The sequence below is a fragment of the Calonectris borealis genome, chromosome 3, assembly GCF_964195595.1.
Source record: "Calonectris borealis chromosome 3, bCalBor7.hap1.2, whole genome shotgun sequence".
In the NCBI taxonomy this organism is placed as follows: Eukaryota; Metazoa; Chordata; class Aves; order Procellariiformes; family Procellariidae; genus Calonectris; species Calonectris borealis.
The window spans coordinates 87,598,851-87,620,270 of NC_134314.1; the positions used below are offsets into that span (position 1 = coordinate 87,598,851).

At 40.6% G+C, this 21,420-nt stretch overlaps 1 protein-coding gene across 1 annotated transcript in view; it reads left to right on the forward strand.

Annotated features, from left to right (window-relative positions):
• The first annotated feature begins 8,264 nt into the window (after window positions 1-8,264).
• WDR64 (WD repeat domain 64) overlaps window positions 8,265-21,420 on the forward strand; it is an 87,245-nt gene continuing 74,089 nt past the window's right edge. Inside the window, exons 1-3 of the mRNA XM_075148142.1 lie at window positions 8,265-8,344; window positions 10,517-10,668; window positions 11,332-11,462. Coding sequence (XP_075004243.1) covers window positions 8,265-8,344; window positions 10,517-10,668; window positions 11,332-11,462 — 363 coding nt within the window. The remainder of the gene's footprint in view (window positions 8,345-10,516; window positions 10,669-11,331; window positions 11,463-21,420) is intronic.

A 21,420-nucleotide genomic window follows, 5' to 3' on the forward strand; every position in this document is an offset into this window, starting at 1 on the left:
GGCTCACGGCTCGCCGCTCAGGGCCCGCCGGAGCGGGGCTAAGCCTCTCCGTCTGCTCCTACCCCCATCCCAGAGCGCTGTGAGGGCAGGCGGAGGAGGAGCCCGCTCCGCCTTCCCGCCCACGGAGGGCGCGCCCGCGGGTGGCTTCGCCCTTGCCTGCCCTGGGTGGGCCCTGCCCCTGCCGGGCGGTCAGGGCGGTGCTGCCGGCGGCACCAACCCTGCGAACGCGTTCTTCCCGCCACACAACGCCTGTGTGGGTGCTGCACGGCTCCTCCCCACAAATACCTCACCTCGCCCTCTCACTTGCTGCGGTGAGCAGCCTGGTCATGATTGGGATGCGGCTGTCTCCTCCTCATTAAAATCCTCCGTGCGTTTTGGCTGGGTACGGCTGCCTTCAGCAGCACTTCCCTCTTGGGGAGCCATGTTCGGGCAGGCCGCCTCAGCGCCCTGCTTGGGGAAGAGGTAGAAACTGCTGAACCGATATTTAGACTTCTTCTCCAGATATCCTGCCAATGAAAACTCTTGTTATGGCGACAGGTTTTTCTAAGGTGCTTCCCCACAGTGCGTAGAGGTGGCTCTAGTAATTGCATCCTCAGAAAGCGACAGGCAGCGTCATGGCCCAGGCAAACTTGTGCAAGTGAACACGGAGCAATTAAGATACCAAAGTTTACGCTATGAGGTCACCTATTTTTATACCTTTGTCTCCAGTGTGGTTGCGCGAAAACGATCCAGGAATGCCCAAACTGCCTGTGTACAGTTCTAGCTGGTTTTAGTCAGGGTGTTGTACTGACCCCCAGCTGTGCTGGGGTAGCTGTACTGCCTCCAAACCCAACCTGGCCCCCAGTGTATCACAGTGATTTTTGCTCAGCGCGGCTTTGGGCCTAAAACACCTTGCCAGACCAAACATCAGTCTTCCTCACAGGAAGACCTCTAGTTTGTTTGCTTTACTAGCTGACCCACATATGTGCTGATGTGTGACAGCCTTCACAAGGGCCCAAATAAAACTTTCAGTTTAGAGCTATTCTTAGTTTAGATGAAAAAAAAAATTAAATTAAATATGGCAGCTGTGGAAGCAACAGAATTTTCATCGAAATGTCTTGGCAAACAATACCCGTGTTTTTTTTCCCTCTCTTATCACATAGTGGTATTAAAAGGGCTAGACTGAAGGTGTGATTCCTCGTGGATTGAGACTAAAAACATGGGTAGTTGAGGTAGGTTTGATGTCTTTCAAAATGCATATCTATATGCAAATTATGGGCTTATCATGGCAATTTCATATGACAAACTACTGCTGTAACACAAGGGTTAGGAATAGAGAAAGTCATGGGTCAGAAAAATAAAACACTGATTAAAGTAACTATTCTTATCAATGTTAACTTTATTTACAATCCATGTTTTCAAATCCATCAAATATGATCTAATCAATAACTGAAACCTACTTTAAAAAGCTAGTTCCATTGGTTTCTTCATCACTGGTCTTCTGTTTTTTTCTCATTACAAAGGCAGCAGGAGCAGCTGCCTTTCTCAAATCAATTATATATTTTCCCCCTAAAAGCTGGATTAATAGAGCACATGAACTTCCAAAATCTCCAGTAACAGACCACTAGTACTTCAGCATGGGCTTTAGGGAAGGTGTAATTTTTTAGCTTTCCTAAAAAAGGTAAAAAATATTTACCTGTGTATGACAGATCATGTGCAAAAACATGTCAATACGCAGTCATGGGTTGGTTTAGGACCAGTTGCTACATGATGAAAATCTAACAGTAAGACATGGCTGGGCCAAATTAATGGTACACCTCATTGAGAAGAAGACATCTCCATCTTCTGCCTTTAAAGGAAAATCTTTAATTGGGTACCTTTTTTATCCCTGCAAAATGAAAGGAGCTAAAAGCTGGTAAGGAGGAACAGGGGAGAAATGTAATTTAGTGAGTAGTACATGTTAGACAACATACGGTCCACTGGCAGATTCTGTTATATACTCAGGGTTTCTAAGTAGTTTTTCACTATAGCTCGTGACAAAAATACTCCCTTTAGATGTCTTTTGGATTTCTAGAAAATAAGAAAAAGAGAACCCAAAAATTACATTTTACAAAGATCATCTCTCAGAATTCCTGGTTTGGGATTTTTCATAGCAAAATGAAATAGATACATAAATATGCAGTCTCTTCAATGCTTGATTTGATAGTGGTCACACTATTAATATTGTCAAATTGCTAACATTATTCAAGTGATCTTGAATACTTCATGAGCAGAGTTCCATTTGTCTTTCATGCAGTGTCACTATTCATATGAGGCACAATAAAAATAAATGCTGTGTTAATGTATCATCAGGTCAAAGGCAAAGCTGGAAACAGAACCCTGACTCCTAATTCTAGTCCAGCACCTGTTTTACCTAACACAGTCTAGAGCCAATGCAGCTATGGTTTTGATAATCTAATTAATTCATTAGCCAAGCCTTTTCTGACTTTTCATGCAATTAAAAAGCTGAAACATTTAAGAAATCCAGGCATCTGCTTTGCAATGCTTCGTGTTTGAACTATTTTATATTTGGACCAGACCCTGCTCATCAAACATGCATGCATATGAATGGAAATGCTGCAAAACAGATTTTACCTTTACTTTTACAGTTGCATGAAAGGAGAAACCACAACCCAGTATTTGCATTTCTGAAGCGTATGTGTGTGGCTTACTAGAGTGTATCTCAACCCGAAGTACTAAATATGGCTGAGCTCATGGGTTTAAAACAGTAGAACAAGAAGCTGGAATACAAGGTCCCCAGTCCTGTATGATAGAAACAGTCCTTGAAACTCCCTAGGACTTCCCTAGATCACTTCCTGTGATCACTTCCTAGATCACAGTCCTTTTAATGTATTGTCTGTTATGCGCAATTTACGTGGGAAGAATGCATTGGCTGTAAATTTTCAGGTGGCCGACATGTTTGTGTGTGTAGATATATGCTTACATATGTATAAGAAAAACCTTAAAAGCCAGCTATGGAAATAATAATTCACAACAGGGAAGTCTGCAGATGTCTGGGACTGTCTTCAAAGGTTCCCTTCCTTTGCTGTATTTAGTAATTTGAAATGTTTCAGAACATCAGAGCATCGAGTGTCACTCACATGTTAGAGCTGAGGAATCTGAAGCAGAGTAAATAAAGTGCCAAAGTCTCTGCTACTCTCTAACCTTGTGTAGAAATACAAACCACAAACCATGACTCCCAGTTCTAACTATACCATCAAAAATGTCAGGGCTTTTGCAGTGAGAACATCGTGGGGTGGAAGAAGAGTGTTTTAAGGAATTTAAGAGACCTATTTCATTTCCTGTTTATTCACTCACTTATATTCACTCATTTTCTCTCTTCTTTCTTTTTTATCTTCCGCTAGCATGCCTTTCTAGTCACAGGCTCTTTCCCATCTTTCCTGACAAGCAGAGAGTGAGCAGAAAAGTCCGTACTCAATACATTTGTTTCAGGAATCAGATGATGCTGGGGTTTTGCTGCCTGTTTTGAGCTTTGAAAAACTTACTATTTCAAAGGGCATGGTAGACAGCCAGATGCAGTCCTCTGAAAGAAAAAAAACACAAAACAAAACCCCCAAAAAACTCTGGCTACCTCACTTCAGCTTTTTAATTTGGATTTTTACAGCCTTCTCCTGGCATTTGTTTTCTTACATGTTCTCTTTGCTATTCTTTAGCCTTAAAGGCAGATGAAAGCCAAGTGATTATTCACTGTATCTATATATAGCTGCAGTGTGTATCTATAGAGCAAGGGAGAGTTTATGGACAGAAGAAACCTTTCATCTTTTCACAACCACTTGGCATTAAAACAAGGCTTTTAATATAGATCTACATCTGTTGATAATGCAATATGTAAGAAAAAAAAATGTACAAGTCTAATGGCAAAAGTTCAAAATTAGGGCTTGATCTTGCAGAATTTGTAACCCTAGCTATTTAATCTAGTCCATATTGGGATGTGAACTTTAAATCATAAAGCAGACTGAGTGGAAATGTTGCGAGAATCTGAGAATATTCTGGACCGAGAGAAGTGTTTGGCTCAAACACGGTTCACTGAAGCAAGCACAAGTGTTTGCTGCAGGGAGGGGACCCAAATGGACAATCCTCGGAGGTGACAAGATGCTGTCAGAACATTTGTGCTACAAGTTGGCTGCAGCATGTACCATGACGTCTCAGCTCTAGTATACCTGGCATGTGTGCAAATAGCTATACTAACTGCAGGTGTTTAAAAGTTAAGCACCTAAGACCAGTAAGATGAATCACTCTCTGAAAGTGTTTATTATTATTGGTTGGCATATAAGGTGACTTGAATGATTAACTTTTAAATGTCTAAGTTAGGTGAGATGAACTTCATCTTGGCTATACAAACCTGTGTGGGACTGTGGTACATGCTCAGGTGGCAGATGCGTATTGATGCCTCTGTGGCACCTGTTTCTTGCTAAGTAGATTAAAACAAGTGGTGATATATACTTGTACCTGTTGACATCACACGTCCCTTGGATGTATAAACACAGCCCTTAGGGCAGCTTGAACCCTAAACACTAATATTGTAAAACCAATGTAAGACCAGTAACACCAGGTTTTGCAATAATAACCCTGTGAAATTCAGTTGTGATATAGACTGTTTATTTTAAAGGGATAACCTTCCCTAGGAGTTCATCCCTGTGCTGCAGCTTCTTGTTGGTGTGACAAACATGAAGTGAAAGTGATTACAAACTCACTGGCCTGTTGTCATTTTCCAGAGTCCAACATACAAATCAATAAATAGTGCATAGGAAACATGATTTTAAAAATTATCACTTGGTCATTTCAAATGTTAGTGACACAGAAGAACAAATGCACTTTATAGCAAGGAGTGTGATACTGCTTCTGGGGTGATAATATGGCAAAAGTAAAGTGAGGAATGAAGTCAATAGAAAAGAGAGTGAACTTGATAGCACCCTTTCCACACTGTTTCATGGGAGAACTTTAATTTTTACATTGCTAAAATTAATGCACGGTTGACTTGCCCAACCGCATACCAGTCAGAGAGGAGTTCAGCCACTCTGAACTCAAGCAGCTCTACCCTGATTCACCTGCAAACACAGCCAGGATTAAAGGAATGTTTAAAAGGATCAAATAGCAAAGGATAGGTAGCTTAGTTTATCAAAAGAGGGCAGCTTCAGGAACTGATTTTTTTTTCTAATGGCTGGGCTCGATCTGGACCAAAATCAGAGTCAGAACCAAAGTCTCCTATGTGTCACAGCCTCTTTAAGGACAACCAAGGTCAATTTAGATCTACTGTGTTTTCTTTGGGCTATTTGGAACCACCATTTTACCTGGGGACAATTTGTCTTTGAATGAGACTACCAGAAAGGGTGACTGGCAACCAGATCTATCACCTTTTGCTGGTTTGTCTTCTGCAGTAGCTTTGGGTTACTTGTTATGAGCTGTCAAACGACATGGTCAGAATTTTAAAACTAGCATAGAATTTCATAGACTTCTGATAGTTCTTGAGATTAAGATTGAAAATGATTTTTTTTGCAAATGAGCTGCCAATCCTGCAATGAGCTTGCTGTAGCTGTTATTTGCACCTATCATTAAGTTTGTACTGGTCTGAGAATTTCCAATAATTGAGACTAATATGATTACATAGTAAGAAGGGAGAGTTGGGAGATTTGACTTCTGAATAAACATTAACTCTACCATATTCCATATCCAATGCTTTCCACAGTATCAGTCAGGGATACAGGAAAGAAAATGCTTTTCATTCAGTTAGTGCTACTATAGACTTGCTAATGCAAGGGCTTCCTGTTACTCATCAATTTAATATTGAATTTCCCTTTTAGACTTTGCTTATCTTCTAATGCAGTTCCTATCTTCTCCACTTTTGTTTGTCAGTCCATTCAGTCATCACATCTTCTTTTAAAATTGTACTATACTTTTTTTTGAGTTTAAACATTGAAGACAACAGAATCAGCCAGTACTGAAAGCAATGGTTCCTTATTTGGGGTTTCCGTGTATTTTCATTATAACATGAAGTTTCTTCACGGATGATTGCAAAAGAACAAAACATAGCTTTCTGTTCTTAACCTTTCCATTCCAAGGATCAATGTTAATATCTTTTATAATCCTTAAGCCACTGTTATTAATTGGGAAATGAGAATATAGCCTCATGTGATACAAGCTCAGATGACACAGACTGGAAAAATTAATCAACACGAAACACTGTCTAACAAGGATTCAGCTGGAAGCAATATATCAAATGCACTGTAACTCTCACCAAGATACAGTATCCGACCAACCACTGAGTACCTGGACACCAAGGGAGACATTTTCATGGAGAATTACTGTTGGAACTAGCAAAAATGCACCCTCAAGCTATTCCTCCCTTTTCCAGGAATCAGTCCTGCTTTTCTCTGCCAAACTCTCTTCCTTATTGTAATCGAAAGACATACTTATTGCTGTTAAGCAGGAGTACCCAGAAACTTCTGTGCTCTTCCCAGTGGAAATGACAGAACTTCAAGCAGTTGCATTGCTCGTGTTAGAAAGTTAGGTAGCATATCTTGAAACACAACTTTCCCTGAAGAACTAGCTATTTTATGCAGAGACACTTACATGCATTATTTTTAGTAAATTTGTTTAATACCAAATTGTTGTCTTCCCTATATGTTTCAAAACTTGTTCAGCTGATTTTCCCAGGTGTGTGTGAAGATTATGGTCTTTATCTGTTTTTTTGAAGAAGTGATTTTGATATTCTTGAAACATGCCTGACGTCAATCCTTTAAATAGCCACAAAAATTATAAAATATAATTCCTCCTTTTCTTTCAACTCTAGAACTTCCATGGAGCAGAGATTCCATGCACAGCAATTCCAGAAAGCCTTGACCAATAACCCTGTCATCAGTCTTGGGTGAAGAAATAGTAAAGCTGATCTGGAGATCGATAGCTAAAGAACAATACAAAGAAGTTGATCAATGTGGTCTAGTGAAAAGTGAGCTTAACAAATAGACTGAAATTCATTATTTGACCAGAGTACCAATTTGCTTATTATGGTATAGCACAGCAACATGGCATCAGCATTCTTTAAAGATATTGAAAAGCTGAAAAATGTAAAAAAGAATCACAAACATTATTTTGAGGCCTGAAGGAAAGTGTTGCAGTAGGAGGCAGAGAGTTCAATCTGTTTTAATTAACAAGAGAAAAAAATGGAGAAATAATTCAGATACAAAGGCCCCTAGTAGGAGAATACACCAATGATTACTCTAAATCAGTGAAGACATTCCAACAACTGCTGAATGGAAGTTGATGCCACACAAATTCAAATAGGAGGCTTAAATTTTAACAATGTGAGCAATTAACCTTTGGAACAAACATGATGGACTCGCCATCTCTTAGCGTCTGCAGATTAAAACTTGATACCTTTCCACAAGTTATGCTTTAGAACAAAGATGTTAGGCTCATTATAGTGATAAATGGCTGATATTTAATGATCTGTAACATAGAGAACGTGAAAGTAGAACGTCTCAAGGTCTCTTCTGGATTTAAACTTTATGAATTCATGATGCCTCTGTTAAATTTGGGAGCAAGGACACTAGTTAGGGTCAAAGGGGATATTTTGGCCTGCCTGTTCTAGTCGAATTTTCTCATCCAAAACTTAATCATCTACTTAATAAAGCAGTAACGCCTGCCCTAGTATAAAAACAAAAATAATCTAGGATTATCTAAGTCACCTTGGTGAGGGGAATAAAAAGAGGGACAATAACTTTTCTTGTGATTTCTTCATGAGCTCCATTTTTTTTGAATGGCAGAAGATACCAGCCTCTACTCATTGTCACTGATGCGCTTCTCTGAAGTACTTTAGAATTTTGTTGATCACAGAAATATGTGATTGTGTTAATGAATGTGAATTAATGCCTTCATTAACTGGAAGATCAGTGAACAAACATAAATGCATGTTTGCTTAAGCATAGCTAATGTCATGAACAGTTTTGTTCACCTTCAATTACAGTTCAGTTATATTTATTATGCTAATAATATTCATGTAAATGCGCAGCGGACATGGGAGTAGTTTGATAAACGGAAGGGTGCTAGAATTTAATGTCAGCATAGTGTAGAGATACAAAAGGAACCGCAGATATCACACACACAAAATGTGGACATTAACTTATAAGGATTAGTAATACTTTAAAGGAACTAATTCAGGGCTGGGATGTTGTTCCTGTTTTACAGGTAGATTTTAGCAACCTGGTAAATTTACCAAGAAAGAAGAAATGGCAAAGCCACAACAAGAACATAGTTCTTCTGACTTCACAGTAGAACACATTGCCTCACATAGCAGTGTCAAAAAATGGTAAGCCTTTACAATTTGCAAAATGTTATCAAGCATAAGGGGTCAGATTCAGTAAAGGGTTGCAGGAACTGAAAGTTGATCATCTGAGTTGTAGCACAGAATCCAGAACCCTAAGCAAGATAACTAACTTCCATATGGAGAGAATCTGTGATCATAACATGATTGAAAGTAATTAACATATTAATTACTGATACCTATAGCCTTTTTTTTTTTAAACTGGGACCATTCAGTCAATAGAAGACTACTAATGATCACAGGTGCAAATCGTAAAACTCTTTTCAAGCACCTTGTTTTTCAGGAAAATGCTTCCTTCTTCTTAAAATTCACAGCTTTTTACATCATTCCTTTCCAAAGAATGAATGAAGCTTGATTCTTTACAATATTCCCACAAGAACTGGTACTTGCCCTTTCTTCAGTAGTCACTGTGTTACTCATTCAGGGGATAGTTTTGGATTTAATTCTCTTTCAACTAAAAGAAAAATGAATTCACTTTTTCATCACTCCAGTAGGATACCCTAGGGTTCCACTATTCAGTAAAGAATATAAAATGTGGCAGGATAGAAAGACAACACCGATATAACACAAGGACTAGTGCTCTTGCAGGGCAAAAACTCTCTCTGATCTCAAGACATTGGGTAGGATATCAAACAATTTTGATTAGTCAGTGAGTACTTTGGGCTGCCACTTTCAAAAGAAAGTGGTAGCTGCGATTTTGCTTTCTGAATAGCCCCATCCTGCTTTTGTTTAAGCATGCCTTGAGAACAAAAACAGAAAGGTCCTTGCGCTACCTTGGTATAGGAGTATTCTGACTTTAAGATCCTGACTGAACTTAGGTGCAAGTTAAATGCAGACCTTTTTCAAAACAGTAACGTTTAAGACATAGCTGAGCTTTGGCCAGGCACATGTTAAAAGCCAACACTTAATCTCTGGGCTCATTAGTTGTATGTTATGAGAATGAAAGAAACGGTAACTTAAGAAAGACAAGTAAAGGGAGTTTGAATGGCTGGAAGAGCTTAAGGGAGAGGCAGCTGGACAGCTGAAAATAACTAAAACTCTACCACACCATCATTGGATTTCTTACAGTCTCAATCACGATGATATAGGCAATTAAAAAATGTTTCTGCAGGGTAATTGGGTTTCTAGGTTGGAAGTTCTAGTTCACTGAGTAGGGATTTTGACTACAATAAGAGGACAACAAGGCATATATTCAAGAAATGGAGAGAGATTTACTAAGGAAGCAAACATTCAATGTTACTCCCAAGAACTAACTGTCAAAAAGTGCTTTTCTAGTTCTTTTTTGATTGAATTGGATGTCTTTGGCCTCTTTGTACTACGTGAATAATGATTCATAACTTAACATCCCTGGTAAAATGCTCTTATTGCTACTGAGGCATCCCTGCCTTGATTGAGATACCTGGCCGAGCCTTGCAGCAGTAGCACATGCTAGAATATCATCAGGCTGGTCTCAGTTCTCCTGTCAGAGAGTAAATATAAACAGAGAACTGGCTCTGTCATTCTTCAAAAGACGTGTGGATCCAACGGAATCCACAATTGCAGCTGTTCCTAACTCTGTTAGTTGATGGGCAGCCTTTGGCAGAAAACTTGAAAATAATCCAAAGGGTAAGAAGACAATATGAAATTTAGAGATAACTGGTATAATCTTCCTTCCTCCTCATTCATTACAAAAGTCTGAAAGATATGATAAGCTTGCTAGTCTCAAGCTAGTCTCAAAGGTGTATTCTTATTGGAGAATGTGATCTCATATTGCTAAAGCGGTGCCAGCTGTAGCAGAATTGAACCCTGATGAAATTCTTGTCTGGCTCTGGAAGTGAGAAAGTTCATGCCTGTTCAACCACCAATTGCACGAGATACCATGAAATCATCTCACATGCCAGGTTATTAGTGATCCTGGTTCGTGACCTAGGGCTGCTAAGCAAGTAGGATTCTGTGATGTAATGGGAGGTTGTGACATCAACAGTTCACTACTATGTTTGCCAGCTTGAGATGCTAGGCCAGAGTCACCTCTTTTTCATTGTGTAATGCTTGGTATACCTGTCATAAGCTGCATCTGATATGAACTCATGTGGAAGTTTAAGATTTAAGGGGCAAAACAAGACTTGGACCAGGTTGTAAGAAGAGATCTCCCTCTTACCTTGTCCTCTGTTAATAAAGGATGTCTGAAAAGAAGGATTGTGATGAGGAGAGTTGCTCTGCTCTTGAAGTGCCAGATTTCAAGAATGCTTTGGAGCAGTTCCAGAAACTAGTTGAAAAAACAGTAACCCAGAAGACAAAGAAGAGATTAGGCTTGTATATTGAAGATGATGGTAAGAAAGACACTTTCTGATGGAAAAGTGTAATTTTCATATGGAGACAAGGTATCATAGAGACAAGACTGTAAGAAAGACTTCAAATTAATGTTCAAACTGTGACTTCTTGATTTTTACAGGACATAGGCAGATTGTGCTATGAGAGTGCTTTTCTCCTCCTGTTAGGACTTCTGGTCAAATTATAATGCTATGGTGATTGCTCACGAAATATAATTGGTGGAGTTGCCACATATACAATTTAGCATGATGCAATCTTTCTAGTGATCTGTAAAAGCACGAACCCAATGAATTATGTAAATCCTGTTGCTTAATTCTAAATAGTCAGGGTGAAGTTTTGCTTTTCTCAGTGCAAGTGGCTATTGTTGCATGAAAGGATAAACTTTATCCCAGGACACTATTCAGGTTCAGATCAACAAACCAGAATTGTAGTATGAGAGTAACGAAGAAAGAAAAGGTGAGAACTTTTCACCTGAAAAGACTGAATATTAAGACTGAACTTTTTTTTTTTTTTTGCAAATGATTTAGTGAATACAGTGTGAGGAGCTGGAACTTGTATGCAATTGATATTAAAGGAGAAATAAAACAGGAGGTAGGGGGGATAAGGAAGGAAGCTGTACCTTGCCAGTTCTTAACTCTGTGGATATTGTTCCTCCCATACAGATGAGATAGACTATGATAAGTTCTATACAACTACACAGACACTTTTTGGTCCAGAAGTCAAGGATCATAATGTTAAGGCCTTTTTCAGGAAGATTAGCAACAACCTTGATGCAAGGACAGAATGGTGTGAGGTAAGGATTTCTAAAACTTTATTAAATATAAACAACTAATTGGAATCTTAAAAGGTAGCAGTATTAAGCTGTTGATTAGGTGTTGTTTGTGGGTCTGTTGTTCATGAGCTCCATGGCATAATGGGGCACTTTCATGTTGTTATTTATCCTGGCTGCCATTCATTTCCTAAAAAAAAAAAATATTTGGAAAACAGATATGCCTTTGAAGCTAGAATTAGATAAAATGTATTGTTTTGGTTGATCTAGACGAAAGCTAAATTGAAGAATGGCTTAGAGTACCTTACTTGTTGCTATGTTATCCTATTTAGGAAGTGATGTTTAATTTTAACAAGTTGAGAAAGAAAGAGGCTCCATGTTTAGTTTGATAGTAAACAATTTAGAAACTTGCATGTGTCCATTTGTTGATTAAATGGAAGTTTCCAGGGAAGACATTTGAAGATAGGAGGGTAAAATTTGTCTTTGGAATTTCTCTTGTGAAATTTGAGTGGTGATATCCATTCTGGTATGTGCCTCGAGAGCTGAAAGAGTTTGTATTATTGTAAAATTTAGCTCTTTCTAGCTTGTGTTATTCTGTGCCCTATAGTATTTTAATTTTAGTTTAAGTAAGAAAAATCCTATGCTCCTAGTGCCAAAACCTGGAATGTGAAGCTTGAGCATCAGAAAATCAGTATTCAGTACAAGTGAAAGTTGTAAATACGAAAATAATCCCTAGACGCATCCCTAACCTATTTCACTAGAGTGAGGACTAGTTCTTTCAAGCCATCATGTCAGTGAAAGATTAGGTATGGAAGACCTTTGCTGAGCCCTGCCTTTCCCCCCTTTTTCGTATGGGTAAACAGGTGGCTATTTTGCAAATGACAACATTGTCTCTACAAACTTTTTGCTAAGAGGTTCCCTGTACTGGATTTTCTGCTGACTATCTCTGGCTAATTTCAGACTTCTAAATATATCATGCAAAACAACTTAGTACATGGGAGAGTCCATGCTGCTCATTCTAGCAGGTTACAAAATCAGTCCAGTAATTTCAGCAAGCAAGACTTATCTTTTATTCCAAATATGTATGATTTTTCTTATTCCACTCTTTCGAACTCTGAGAGGTATTTGTCCTTATAAAGGAGTGCCATTGGAGGTCCGATAAGAAAGGTTAATTAGAATGAATTCAATAAAGCCTGGGTAGGTTACATTTTTATTTGTAGGTGAACTACTTTTCTTTCCTACCCCTATCTGTTTGGTACATCAGCTGAACTTGCAAATCAAAATTCTTATTAAACATTAATTATGCTACGTTGGTTTACATGAGTTGAGGAAGTTGGCCCCTGTCCTCTCTGAACCTGCCTCTCTTAAGAAAAAAAGGAGGGTAATTGTTGTAGGCGATTCCCTTCTGAGGGGAACAGAGGGCCCAATATGCCGACCAGACCCATCCCACAGGGAAGTCTGCTGCCTCCCTGAGGCCCGGGTTAGAGACGTTACTAGGAAACTCCCTGGTCTAGTACAGCCCTCTGATTATTACCTGCTGTTGGTTATACAGGTTGGCAGTGATGAGGTTGCCGAGAGAAGTCCAAAAGTGATCAAAAGGGGCTTCAAGGCACTGGGGCGATTGGTTGAAGGATCAGGAGCACAGGTAGTGTTTTCCTCAATCCCTTCAGTGGTAGAGAAGAATACTGAAAGGAACAGGAAAACACACCTGATTAACACATGGCTCAGAGGCTGGTGCCATCAGCAGAATCTTGGCTTTTTCGATCATTGGGAGTTTTACATGGCACCGGGCCTGCTGGCGACAGACGGAGTTCAGCTGTCTCACAGGAGGAAAAGGATTCTCGCTCATGAGTTGGCGGGGCTCAACCAGGGCTTTAAACTAGTTTCGAAGGGGGAAGGGGATAAAACCAGGCTCACTAGAGAAGAGCCTAGGCGTGGCATGCCAATGTCAGGGGCGAAATCAATAGCCCAGCTCAAGTGCATCTACACCAATGCACGCAGCATGGGCAGCAAACAGGAGGAGCTGGAAGCCATTGTGCAGCAGGATAGCTATGACTTAGTCACCATCACAGAAACATGGTGGGATGACTTTCATGACTGGAGTGCCGCAATGGATGGCTATAAGCTCTTCAGAAGGGACAGGCGAGGAAGGAGAGGCAGTGGGGTGGCTCTGTATGTTAAGGAGTGTTTCGATTTTATAGAGCTCAACGATTGTGATGATAAGGTCGAGTGCTTATGGGTGAGGATGAGGGGGAAGGCCAACAAGGCAGATATCCTGCTGGGAGTCTGTTATAGACCACCTAACCAGGATGAAGAGGCAGATGAAGCATTCTACAAGTGGCTGGCAGAAGTCTCACAATCACTAGCCCTTGCTCTCATGGCGGACTTCGACCTTCCGGATGTCTGCTGGAAATACCACACGGCAGAGAGGAAACAGTCGAGGAGGTTCCTGGAGTGTGTGGAAGATAACTTCCTGGCACAGCTGGTAAGTGAGCCTACCAGGGGAGGTGCCTTGCTTGACCTGCTGTTCACAAACAGAGAAGGACTGATGGGAGATGTGGTGGTCGGAGGCTGTCTTGGGCTTAGCGACCATGAAATGGTAGAATTCTCGATACTTGGTGAAGTAAGGAGGGGGGCCAGCAAAACCGCTACCATGGACTTCCGGAGGGCAGACTTTGGCCTGCTCAGGTCACTGGTTGAGAGGGTCCCTTGGGAGACAGTCCTGAAGGGCAAAGAGGCCCAGGAAGGCTGGACGTTCTTTAAGAAGGAAGTCTTAAAGGCACAGGAGCAGGCTGTCCCCATGTGCCTTAAGAAGAATGGGCAGGGCTGGCTGAACAGGGAGCTTTTGCTGGGACTCAGGAAAAAAAAGGAGAGTTTATCACTTGTGGAAGAAGGGGCAGGCAACTCAAGAAGAGTACAGGGATCTCGTTAGGTAATGCAGAGAGAAAATTAGAAGGCAAAAGCCCAGCTAGAACTCAACGTGGCCACTGTTGTGGGAAACAAATGTTTTTACAAATATATTAACGACAAAAAGAGAGCCAAGGAGAATATCCATCCTTTATTGAATGCGGGGGGAACATTGCCACCAAGGGTGAGAGAAAGGCTGAGATACTTAATGCCTTCTTTGCCTCAGTCTTTAACAGTCAGCAGTTATCCTCAGGGTACTCAGCCCCCTGAGCTGGAAGACAGGAACGGTGAGCAGGATAAACCCCCCATAATCCAAGAGGAAGCAGTTAATGATCTGCTATGCCACATGGACACTCACAAGTCTATGGGGCCGGATGGGATCCACCTGAGAGTACTGAGGGAGCTGGCGGAGGAGCTTGCAAAGCCACTCTCCATCATTAATCAGCAGTCCTGGTTAACGAGGGAGGTGCCAGACGACTGGAGGCTTGCCAATGTGATGCCCATCTACAAGAAGGAAGAGAAGGAGGATCCGGGGAACTACAGGCCTGTCAGCCTGACCTCGGTGCCGGGGAAGATTATGGAGCGGTTCATCCTGAGGGCGCTCACAAGGCATGTGCGGGACAACCAGGGGATCAGGCCCAGCCAGCATGGGTTCATGAAAGGCAGGTCCTGCTTGACCAACCTGATCTCCTTCTATGACCAGGTGACCCGCCTAGTGGATGGGGGAAAGGCTGTGGATGTGGTCTACTTGGACTTTAGTAAAGCCTTTGACACTGTCTCCCACAACATTCTCCTAGAGAAGCTGGCGGCTCATGGCCTAGACAGGTACACTCTTCGCTGGGTAAAAAGATGGCTGGACGGCCGAGCCCAGAGAGTTGTGGTCAACGGAGTTAAATCCAGTTGGCGGCCGGTCACGAGCGGTGTTCCCCAGGGCTCAGTTTTGGGTCCAGTCTTGTTTAATATCTTTATCAATGATCTGGACGAGGGCATCGAGTGCTCCCTCAGTAAGCTTGCAGATGGAGGGTAGGAAGGCTCTGCAGAGGGACCTGGACAGGCTGGATCGATGGGCCGAGGCCAAGTGTATGAGGTTTAACAAGGCCAAGTGCCGGGTCCTGCACTTTGGCCACAACAACCCCAGGCAACGCTACAGGCTTGGGGAAGAGTGGCTGGAAGGCTGCCTGTCGGAAAAGGACCTGGGAGTGCTGGTTGACAGCCGGCTGAACATGAGCCGGCAGTGTGCCCAGGTGGCCAAGAAGGCCAACGGCATCCTGTCCTGTATCAGAAATAGTGTGGCCAGCAGGAGTAGGGAGGTGATCGTGCCCCTGTACTCGGCACTGGTGAGGCCGCACCTCGAATCCTGTGTTCAGTTTTGGGCCCCTCACTACAAGAAGGACATGGAGGTGCTGGAGCGTGTCCAGAGGAGGGCAACGAAGCTGGTGAAGGGCCTGGAGCACAAGTCTTATGAGGAGCAGCTGAGGAAACTGCGTCTCTTTAGTCTGGAGAAGAGGAGGCTGAGGGGAGACCTTATCATGGTCTACAACTACCTGAAAGGAGGTTGTAGCGAGGTGAGTGTTGGTCTCTTCTCCCAAGTAACTTGCGATAGGACGAGAGGAAATGGCCTCAAGTTGCGCCAAGGGACGTTTATATTGGACGTGAGGAAAAATTTCTTTACTGAAAGAGTGGTCAGGCCTTGGAACAGGCTGCCGAGGGAAGTGGTTGAGTCACCATCCCTGGAAGTATTTAAAAGACGTGTAGATGAGGCGCTTAGGGACATAGTTTAGTGGGCACAGTGGTGTTGCGTTGACGGTTGGACTCGATGATCTTAGAGGTCTTTTCCAACCTTAATGATTCTATGATTCTATGAATCTAACCAAGATCCTTGAGCCTATTATGTAGATGCACATGAATACATGTTAAAGCATGACATAACTAAATAAAAACATTTTTCCTGCTTGTTTTGTGAAAGAGCACTGAATTGTCTATCAGAACTGCTTATCCTCAAGCAAAGTTTGATATACTAGATTTCTAACAAGGCAGCAGGATCTGGAGCATAGAGCCTGAGTATGTCCAGGTTTTCTCCTGAACTGCTTCACTGATATGCATTGGCGTCAGGCTTCTTGACAAAATGTAAAATCTCTTAAGACTACAGTATGCAATTTGTGATCTGAGGATAAGTCTTTCTTTAGCTAAACGGTCATAAATGCTTCCTCTCTTTCTTTTCTTTCCTCTCTTTTCTCTCTTTCTTCTGCTTCCTCTCCTTCCTCTTCCCCTTTTCACATGGATAAATCTGCCCTTTACTTTAAATGTGAAGCATCAGAGGTATGGCAGCATTTTAGTAGAGAGTTTTTTAACCAGAGAATTCTGTATGTATTATTTGAGTCTGTAGATGGGTGAGATGTAATCCATTTTTCTGTCTTTAATGGCAGTAACGTGTAAGAATGAGGTAACTATGAAATAGTAGGTCTGATTTACCCTCCTAGCTTCTGGCTGCATATAGCTTAAGGATTTTCTGTGCCAGAGTTGCAACTGCACTCTGTGTTTAGTATCCCTTGATGGACTTTTAATCTATCCATTTGTAAATTACTTCTGAGCCCACCTAAAAAGGATACTTCCATAGCATCCACAGTTTTACACATTTTGTGAAAAAGTACTTTGTCTTGTTTCTTTTAAATATAGTTGCCTTTTTTTTCATGTGTTATGAGAAATTATGAACACTTGCTCTAAAAAAGTATCTTTTATTAAGGTATTTCCCATGGATAGTGTTTCAAGCAACTACTCTGTGAAAATGACTGATTTTTACATTGTTAGAGCCAATCTGTATCAAGAGCATCCATGATCATAAGTTACTACAAGATTTTGGTTTTTTGTTTGCTACCTGAAGACAGAATTGTGCAGATAGGACATAACTTCCAGCACACAGTAACTTTCTTGTGATAGCATAGGTGGCATTGCATATATGGCAAGTCCTTGCTGGACTTAAAGCCATAAGGCAATGTATTAACAAGTGGCATGAACTATAAATCCATTAGCATGTTTCCATTTTACGTTACACTGAAACATCACGTTATTATTTGAACCTTGAAGATACCCAACACCTGTTCTTTACATGTAATCAACAATTCCTATCAAGTAATTTCCTAATACCATCCTAAAAACAGTATATTCAGTCCTTTCAATTTAATAAGCTTCTATATGGGAACATTTCTGGTTAATACCTCTCTTAACATTGTTTTTACTTACAATGTTATATTACTCATAAACTTTGCTTATGTCAGGCATTAAAGATTTTTTTCAAGGAGAGCCTGGGAGAAATCTGTGAAATAGTCAGCTGTAGAGGACATCAAACATCATGTCACATCCTTCTAGTGAATTTGCCTATAAGTCCTCTTTATCAAATAAAACTTTAGGCCACATCCAATTCCTCTATTATTAAATTCAACTTGTGAGAGGTAAATTTGAAATCTTTTATCTTTGCACGTCTCCTGCTTGCATGTCACCCTTATTTCTTACTTCCCTTTTCAACATGAGAGGATACTTAAAGGTGAAGTCCTGGCTTTGCTCAGCATTTCTTTGAAACTCTCTAAAAATAGAGGGGGAAAAAAGACATTTCTGGATTTGCTGGTACATGATATACAAGCTAAGTTCTTGAAATGGCCAGCTGCTATCAGACATGCTGAAGTACTGCCTCAAATCCTTGTACTATTCAAAATTCTCTACCTCATTTCAAACTTCTTACTGCTCTTTGCATGGGATTGGAGAGAGGTGACATAATCTCTTGTGTAGGTGTGGCAAGCTAGACACATATCCTATCTAGAGTAAGATATGCTCTATGGGTATGAAGCAGGGACCAGCCGAGAAAAGTACTTCTGAATTCATGGTGACTGACAGTCACAAAGACTGACAGTCCTTTGTTTAGGGAAGCAGAACAGTAGCAAATTATGTTCAGGCTCATTAGTTTTTAAGAGAACTGAAGGAAGCTCTGTTTGTTTACTGGAGTGAGTATCTTTTACTCCAAAACCTTACTTGAGTTTCCAATGCACTCAGACTAGTCACCTAGGTTACATAATTACACAAGCAAGCACAGTATGGGGTCTGATAAAAGAAGTGAAGCCCCTTTAGTTTCCTTATGAAATCTGTGTGGGATTTGCCTGGGATAAAATTCCCCAGAGCCCTTCCTATGAGCATTCATTCCTCAAATTTTACCAAGTGTGAGCTGGCTGATGACTGCCTTTTAAAATGCCCAGTGTATAAACTTTCTTGAAAAAAGCATGCATTTCATGTAGAAGGCGGATATCAGTGAGACTATATGGACTGCCATAGGGAGTGAAATAGAAATATTTGTTATTTCTCTATTCAGAATAATCCTGATTAAAGTGTTAATGTGCTTTTTTATTTATTTTCTCTTGTGGGGAGAAATATCTAACATAAAGTAACTGGAAATTCATCCGTGATGGAAGTGGTAATTCAGCAATGAAATAGACAAAGATCAGACTACTTGAATCAGCTTCAGTCTGACATTGATTTCTTTACCTTGACATGGCCTTATCCAGCAGTTTGAAATATAATACTGGATTGAAAAGCTGCAGTGAGTTTTTAACTTTTGTGTTTGTTTTTTTTTTCTGTTTAGCAGGAAATCAGATGGTGATATGTATTACAAGCTATCTATACACTATGGAACATAAATCTAAGCTTCTTTCAGGACAAAAGGATAAGATTTGTTTTACAGGTAGGCTGGGTATTGAGAAAGAGGTGAAAACTGAATTAAGAAAACTGACTCCTGGAATTCTCCAGATTTAGCTTACACTGAAACAGAATCATCATTGCATTGATCATCTGATTGTTGTCTAAGCCCAATTTACATCAACCATAACTTCAGCATCAGCTTTTGATCTACTGTAATTGTGGTAACATCCTATTTATAATGATTGGATCAAAACAGATATTTCCAGGCTTATTTAAATAGGTTCTAATATAATAAAATGGGATTGGTTTGTATCCTACATATTACATGGTGGTGGTCTTTTTAAATTTTTTTTCTCTGACAAACTCTACAGTTTCAAAATAGTCCAGTTAATCCTGGAGAGTTACTAATGTCAGGAATGAAGCCAGTGTTCTTTGTTTTTCTGACTATGCCACAGACTTATAAGTGTAGCTGCACTACAGCTCTAAAGTCTCCTCATCTCTTTTTCACCTCTTGACATTCAAAGATGTACACATGTACTTACTGGTGAGGATCATAGACCTTTTCTTTCTTCCACCCATATCTGTAGCTCTTCCTCTTTTTTTTTTTTTTGTTTTCAGGTTGACTGTATTTAACACTTGACCAGCCTACGTCTCACTTGCTTTTATCATCCTCTTTAGCCTTTTCATTCCTTTTAAGTGAAACTTTACTTTTTCTGAAGGAAAAAAAAGAAAAAAAAGCAAACCTCCTTTACATGCTTGAAAACTCTATTGAAATGGTAATTGGCCTTTTAAGACTGGAAAGTATTCTGGGTATTCTAGTTGAGACCAGCTGTTGTTTGAGAGAGGTAGTGAAAGAGACAGATATGCCTCCCTTACCTGATACATTCATTCTTGTTATGTTCATTAACCTACTAGTTATATTAGACAAATCACATTTATAAACTGCAACTTGGATATATCATTAATTATCCCCTGTGAACAATGTAAGTAGCTTTGATCTTGCTTCAGCTTCCTTTTTATCACTTTTAATTTTTCAAATGTATCATTGATAACAGTCACTTTCTATAACATCCTAAATAGCCATGATGGTTTCTGCTGTCTGTGCTCCAGTTTTCTAATGATTTTTTTCTAAAAAAAATCATCCCTGTTCTTCTGAGTTCTCCTGCTGCTTTTGGCACTGCTGAGCATGCCCTCAGTCTTGAAAGTCAAGGAAGAGGGATACACGTCACTTTGTTCCTTTGATATTTCTCTTTTATCATCTCTGTCTCTCCCCCGTCCCCCTTTCCCAGAACTATATCCCTGACCCTTTGTTCCTTTCTTCCTACTCTCACAGATCTAATTTTTTTCAAATTTACCTCTCCATATCTGGCCTTTCTTTAGCTTGACAAAATCTACCAAATATATATTTCCATGACCTAAAAGATAGTGGCTTTGTGTGAGTGTTCCTATTTCTTTATCTTCATGACGTTTCTCTTTTTCAAGTACCTCCATGTTCAAGGGTTTCCTAAGTTTCCAGCAGACTCCACAACAGTATACCCATACTCAAAGGACACTTTTTTATTAAAAAAACATTAAAGTAAATTTAAATCTTCTCTTTAGTTAAATTAGGATCTGCCCTTAGTCATTTACTGGCTTCAAAATTTAAAAGACCTATCCTGGACAGTCTAACAGTTGTCATTTATCAATGACTTGGGAAACTGACCTCTGCATCTCTTTCCCAAATGTAGTTTGCACTCTGAAAGCTCTATTTTTTTTAGTGGCAAACATCTGAAAGATGTGTAAATTGCATTTTGCTTCATCTTTTATGCTCTTTGTCAACCTCTGGTAGACATTACAGGGGGGGCCTGGTTGGGATCCCCTGTCTGCATGTTGGAGTCAGCAGAAGCCATTTATGCAACTGTAAGAGATTTCTAAGATGCCCTTTCTTTAGGCAGTGTTCTGCCTGCTGGGCAGAAGCAAAAGATCAGATGTGGCACCACCTCATGTCTACAGGAAGCATGATAGGACACACCTGGCACGTCTCACTGAGAACTTCCACCTCTGTTGGCTTTAGGGCAGCTACTGGCCTAGCCCAACCACTGCATCCAGCATCCTGTCAGGACTCAGGAGCAACCTGATACTAGGTCAGTCTATCGTTAAAGAAAAAGTCCTCCCACCAAATTCTTAGTCCCCAGAAAGGTGAAGGGCCTGTTCTCCACTGCCTGGAAATGGGAACATACACTTTAGAAAGTAAAATGTCACTCCTATCTTCAATAAGGGCGAGAGAAAGGATCCATGGAAGTACAGAACCACGAGTCTCGCCTCAATTCTTGGTGAAGGTGATGGAGCAACTATTTCTGGAAACTATTTCCAAACACATGTAGGACAAGAAAGTGATCAGGAGTAGTCAGCA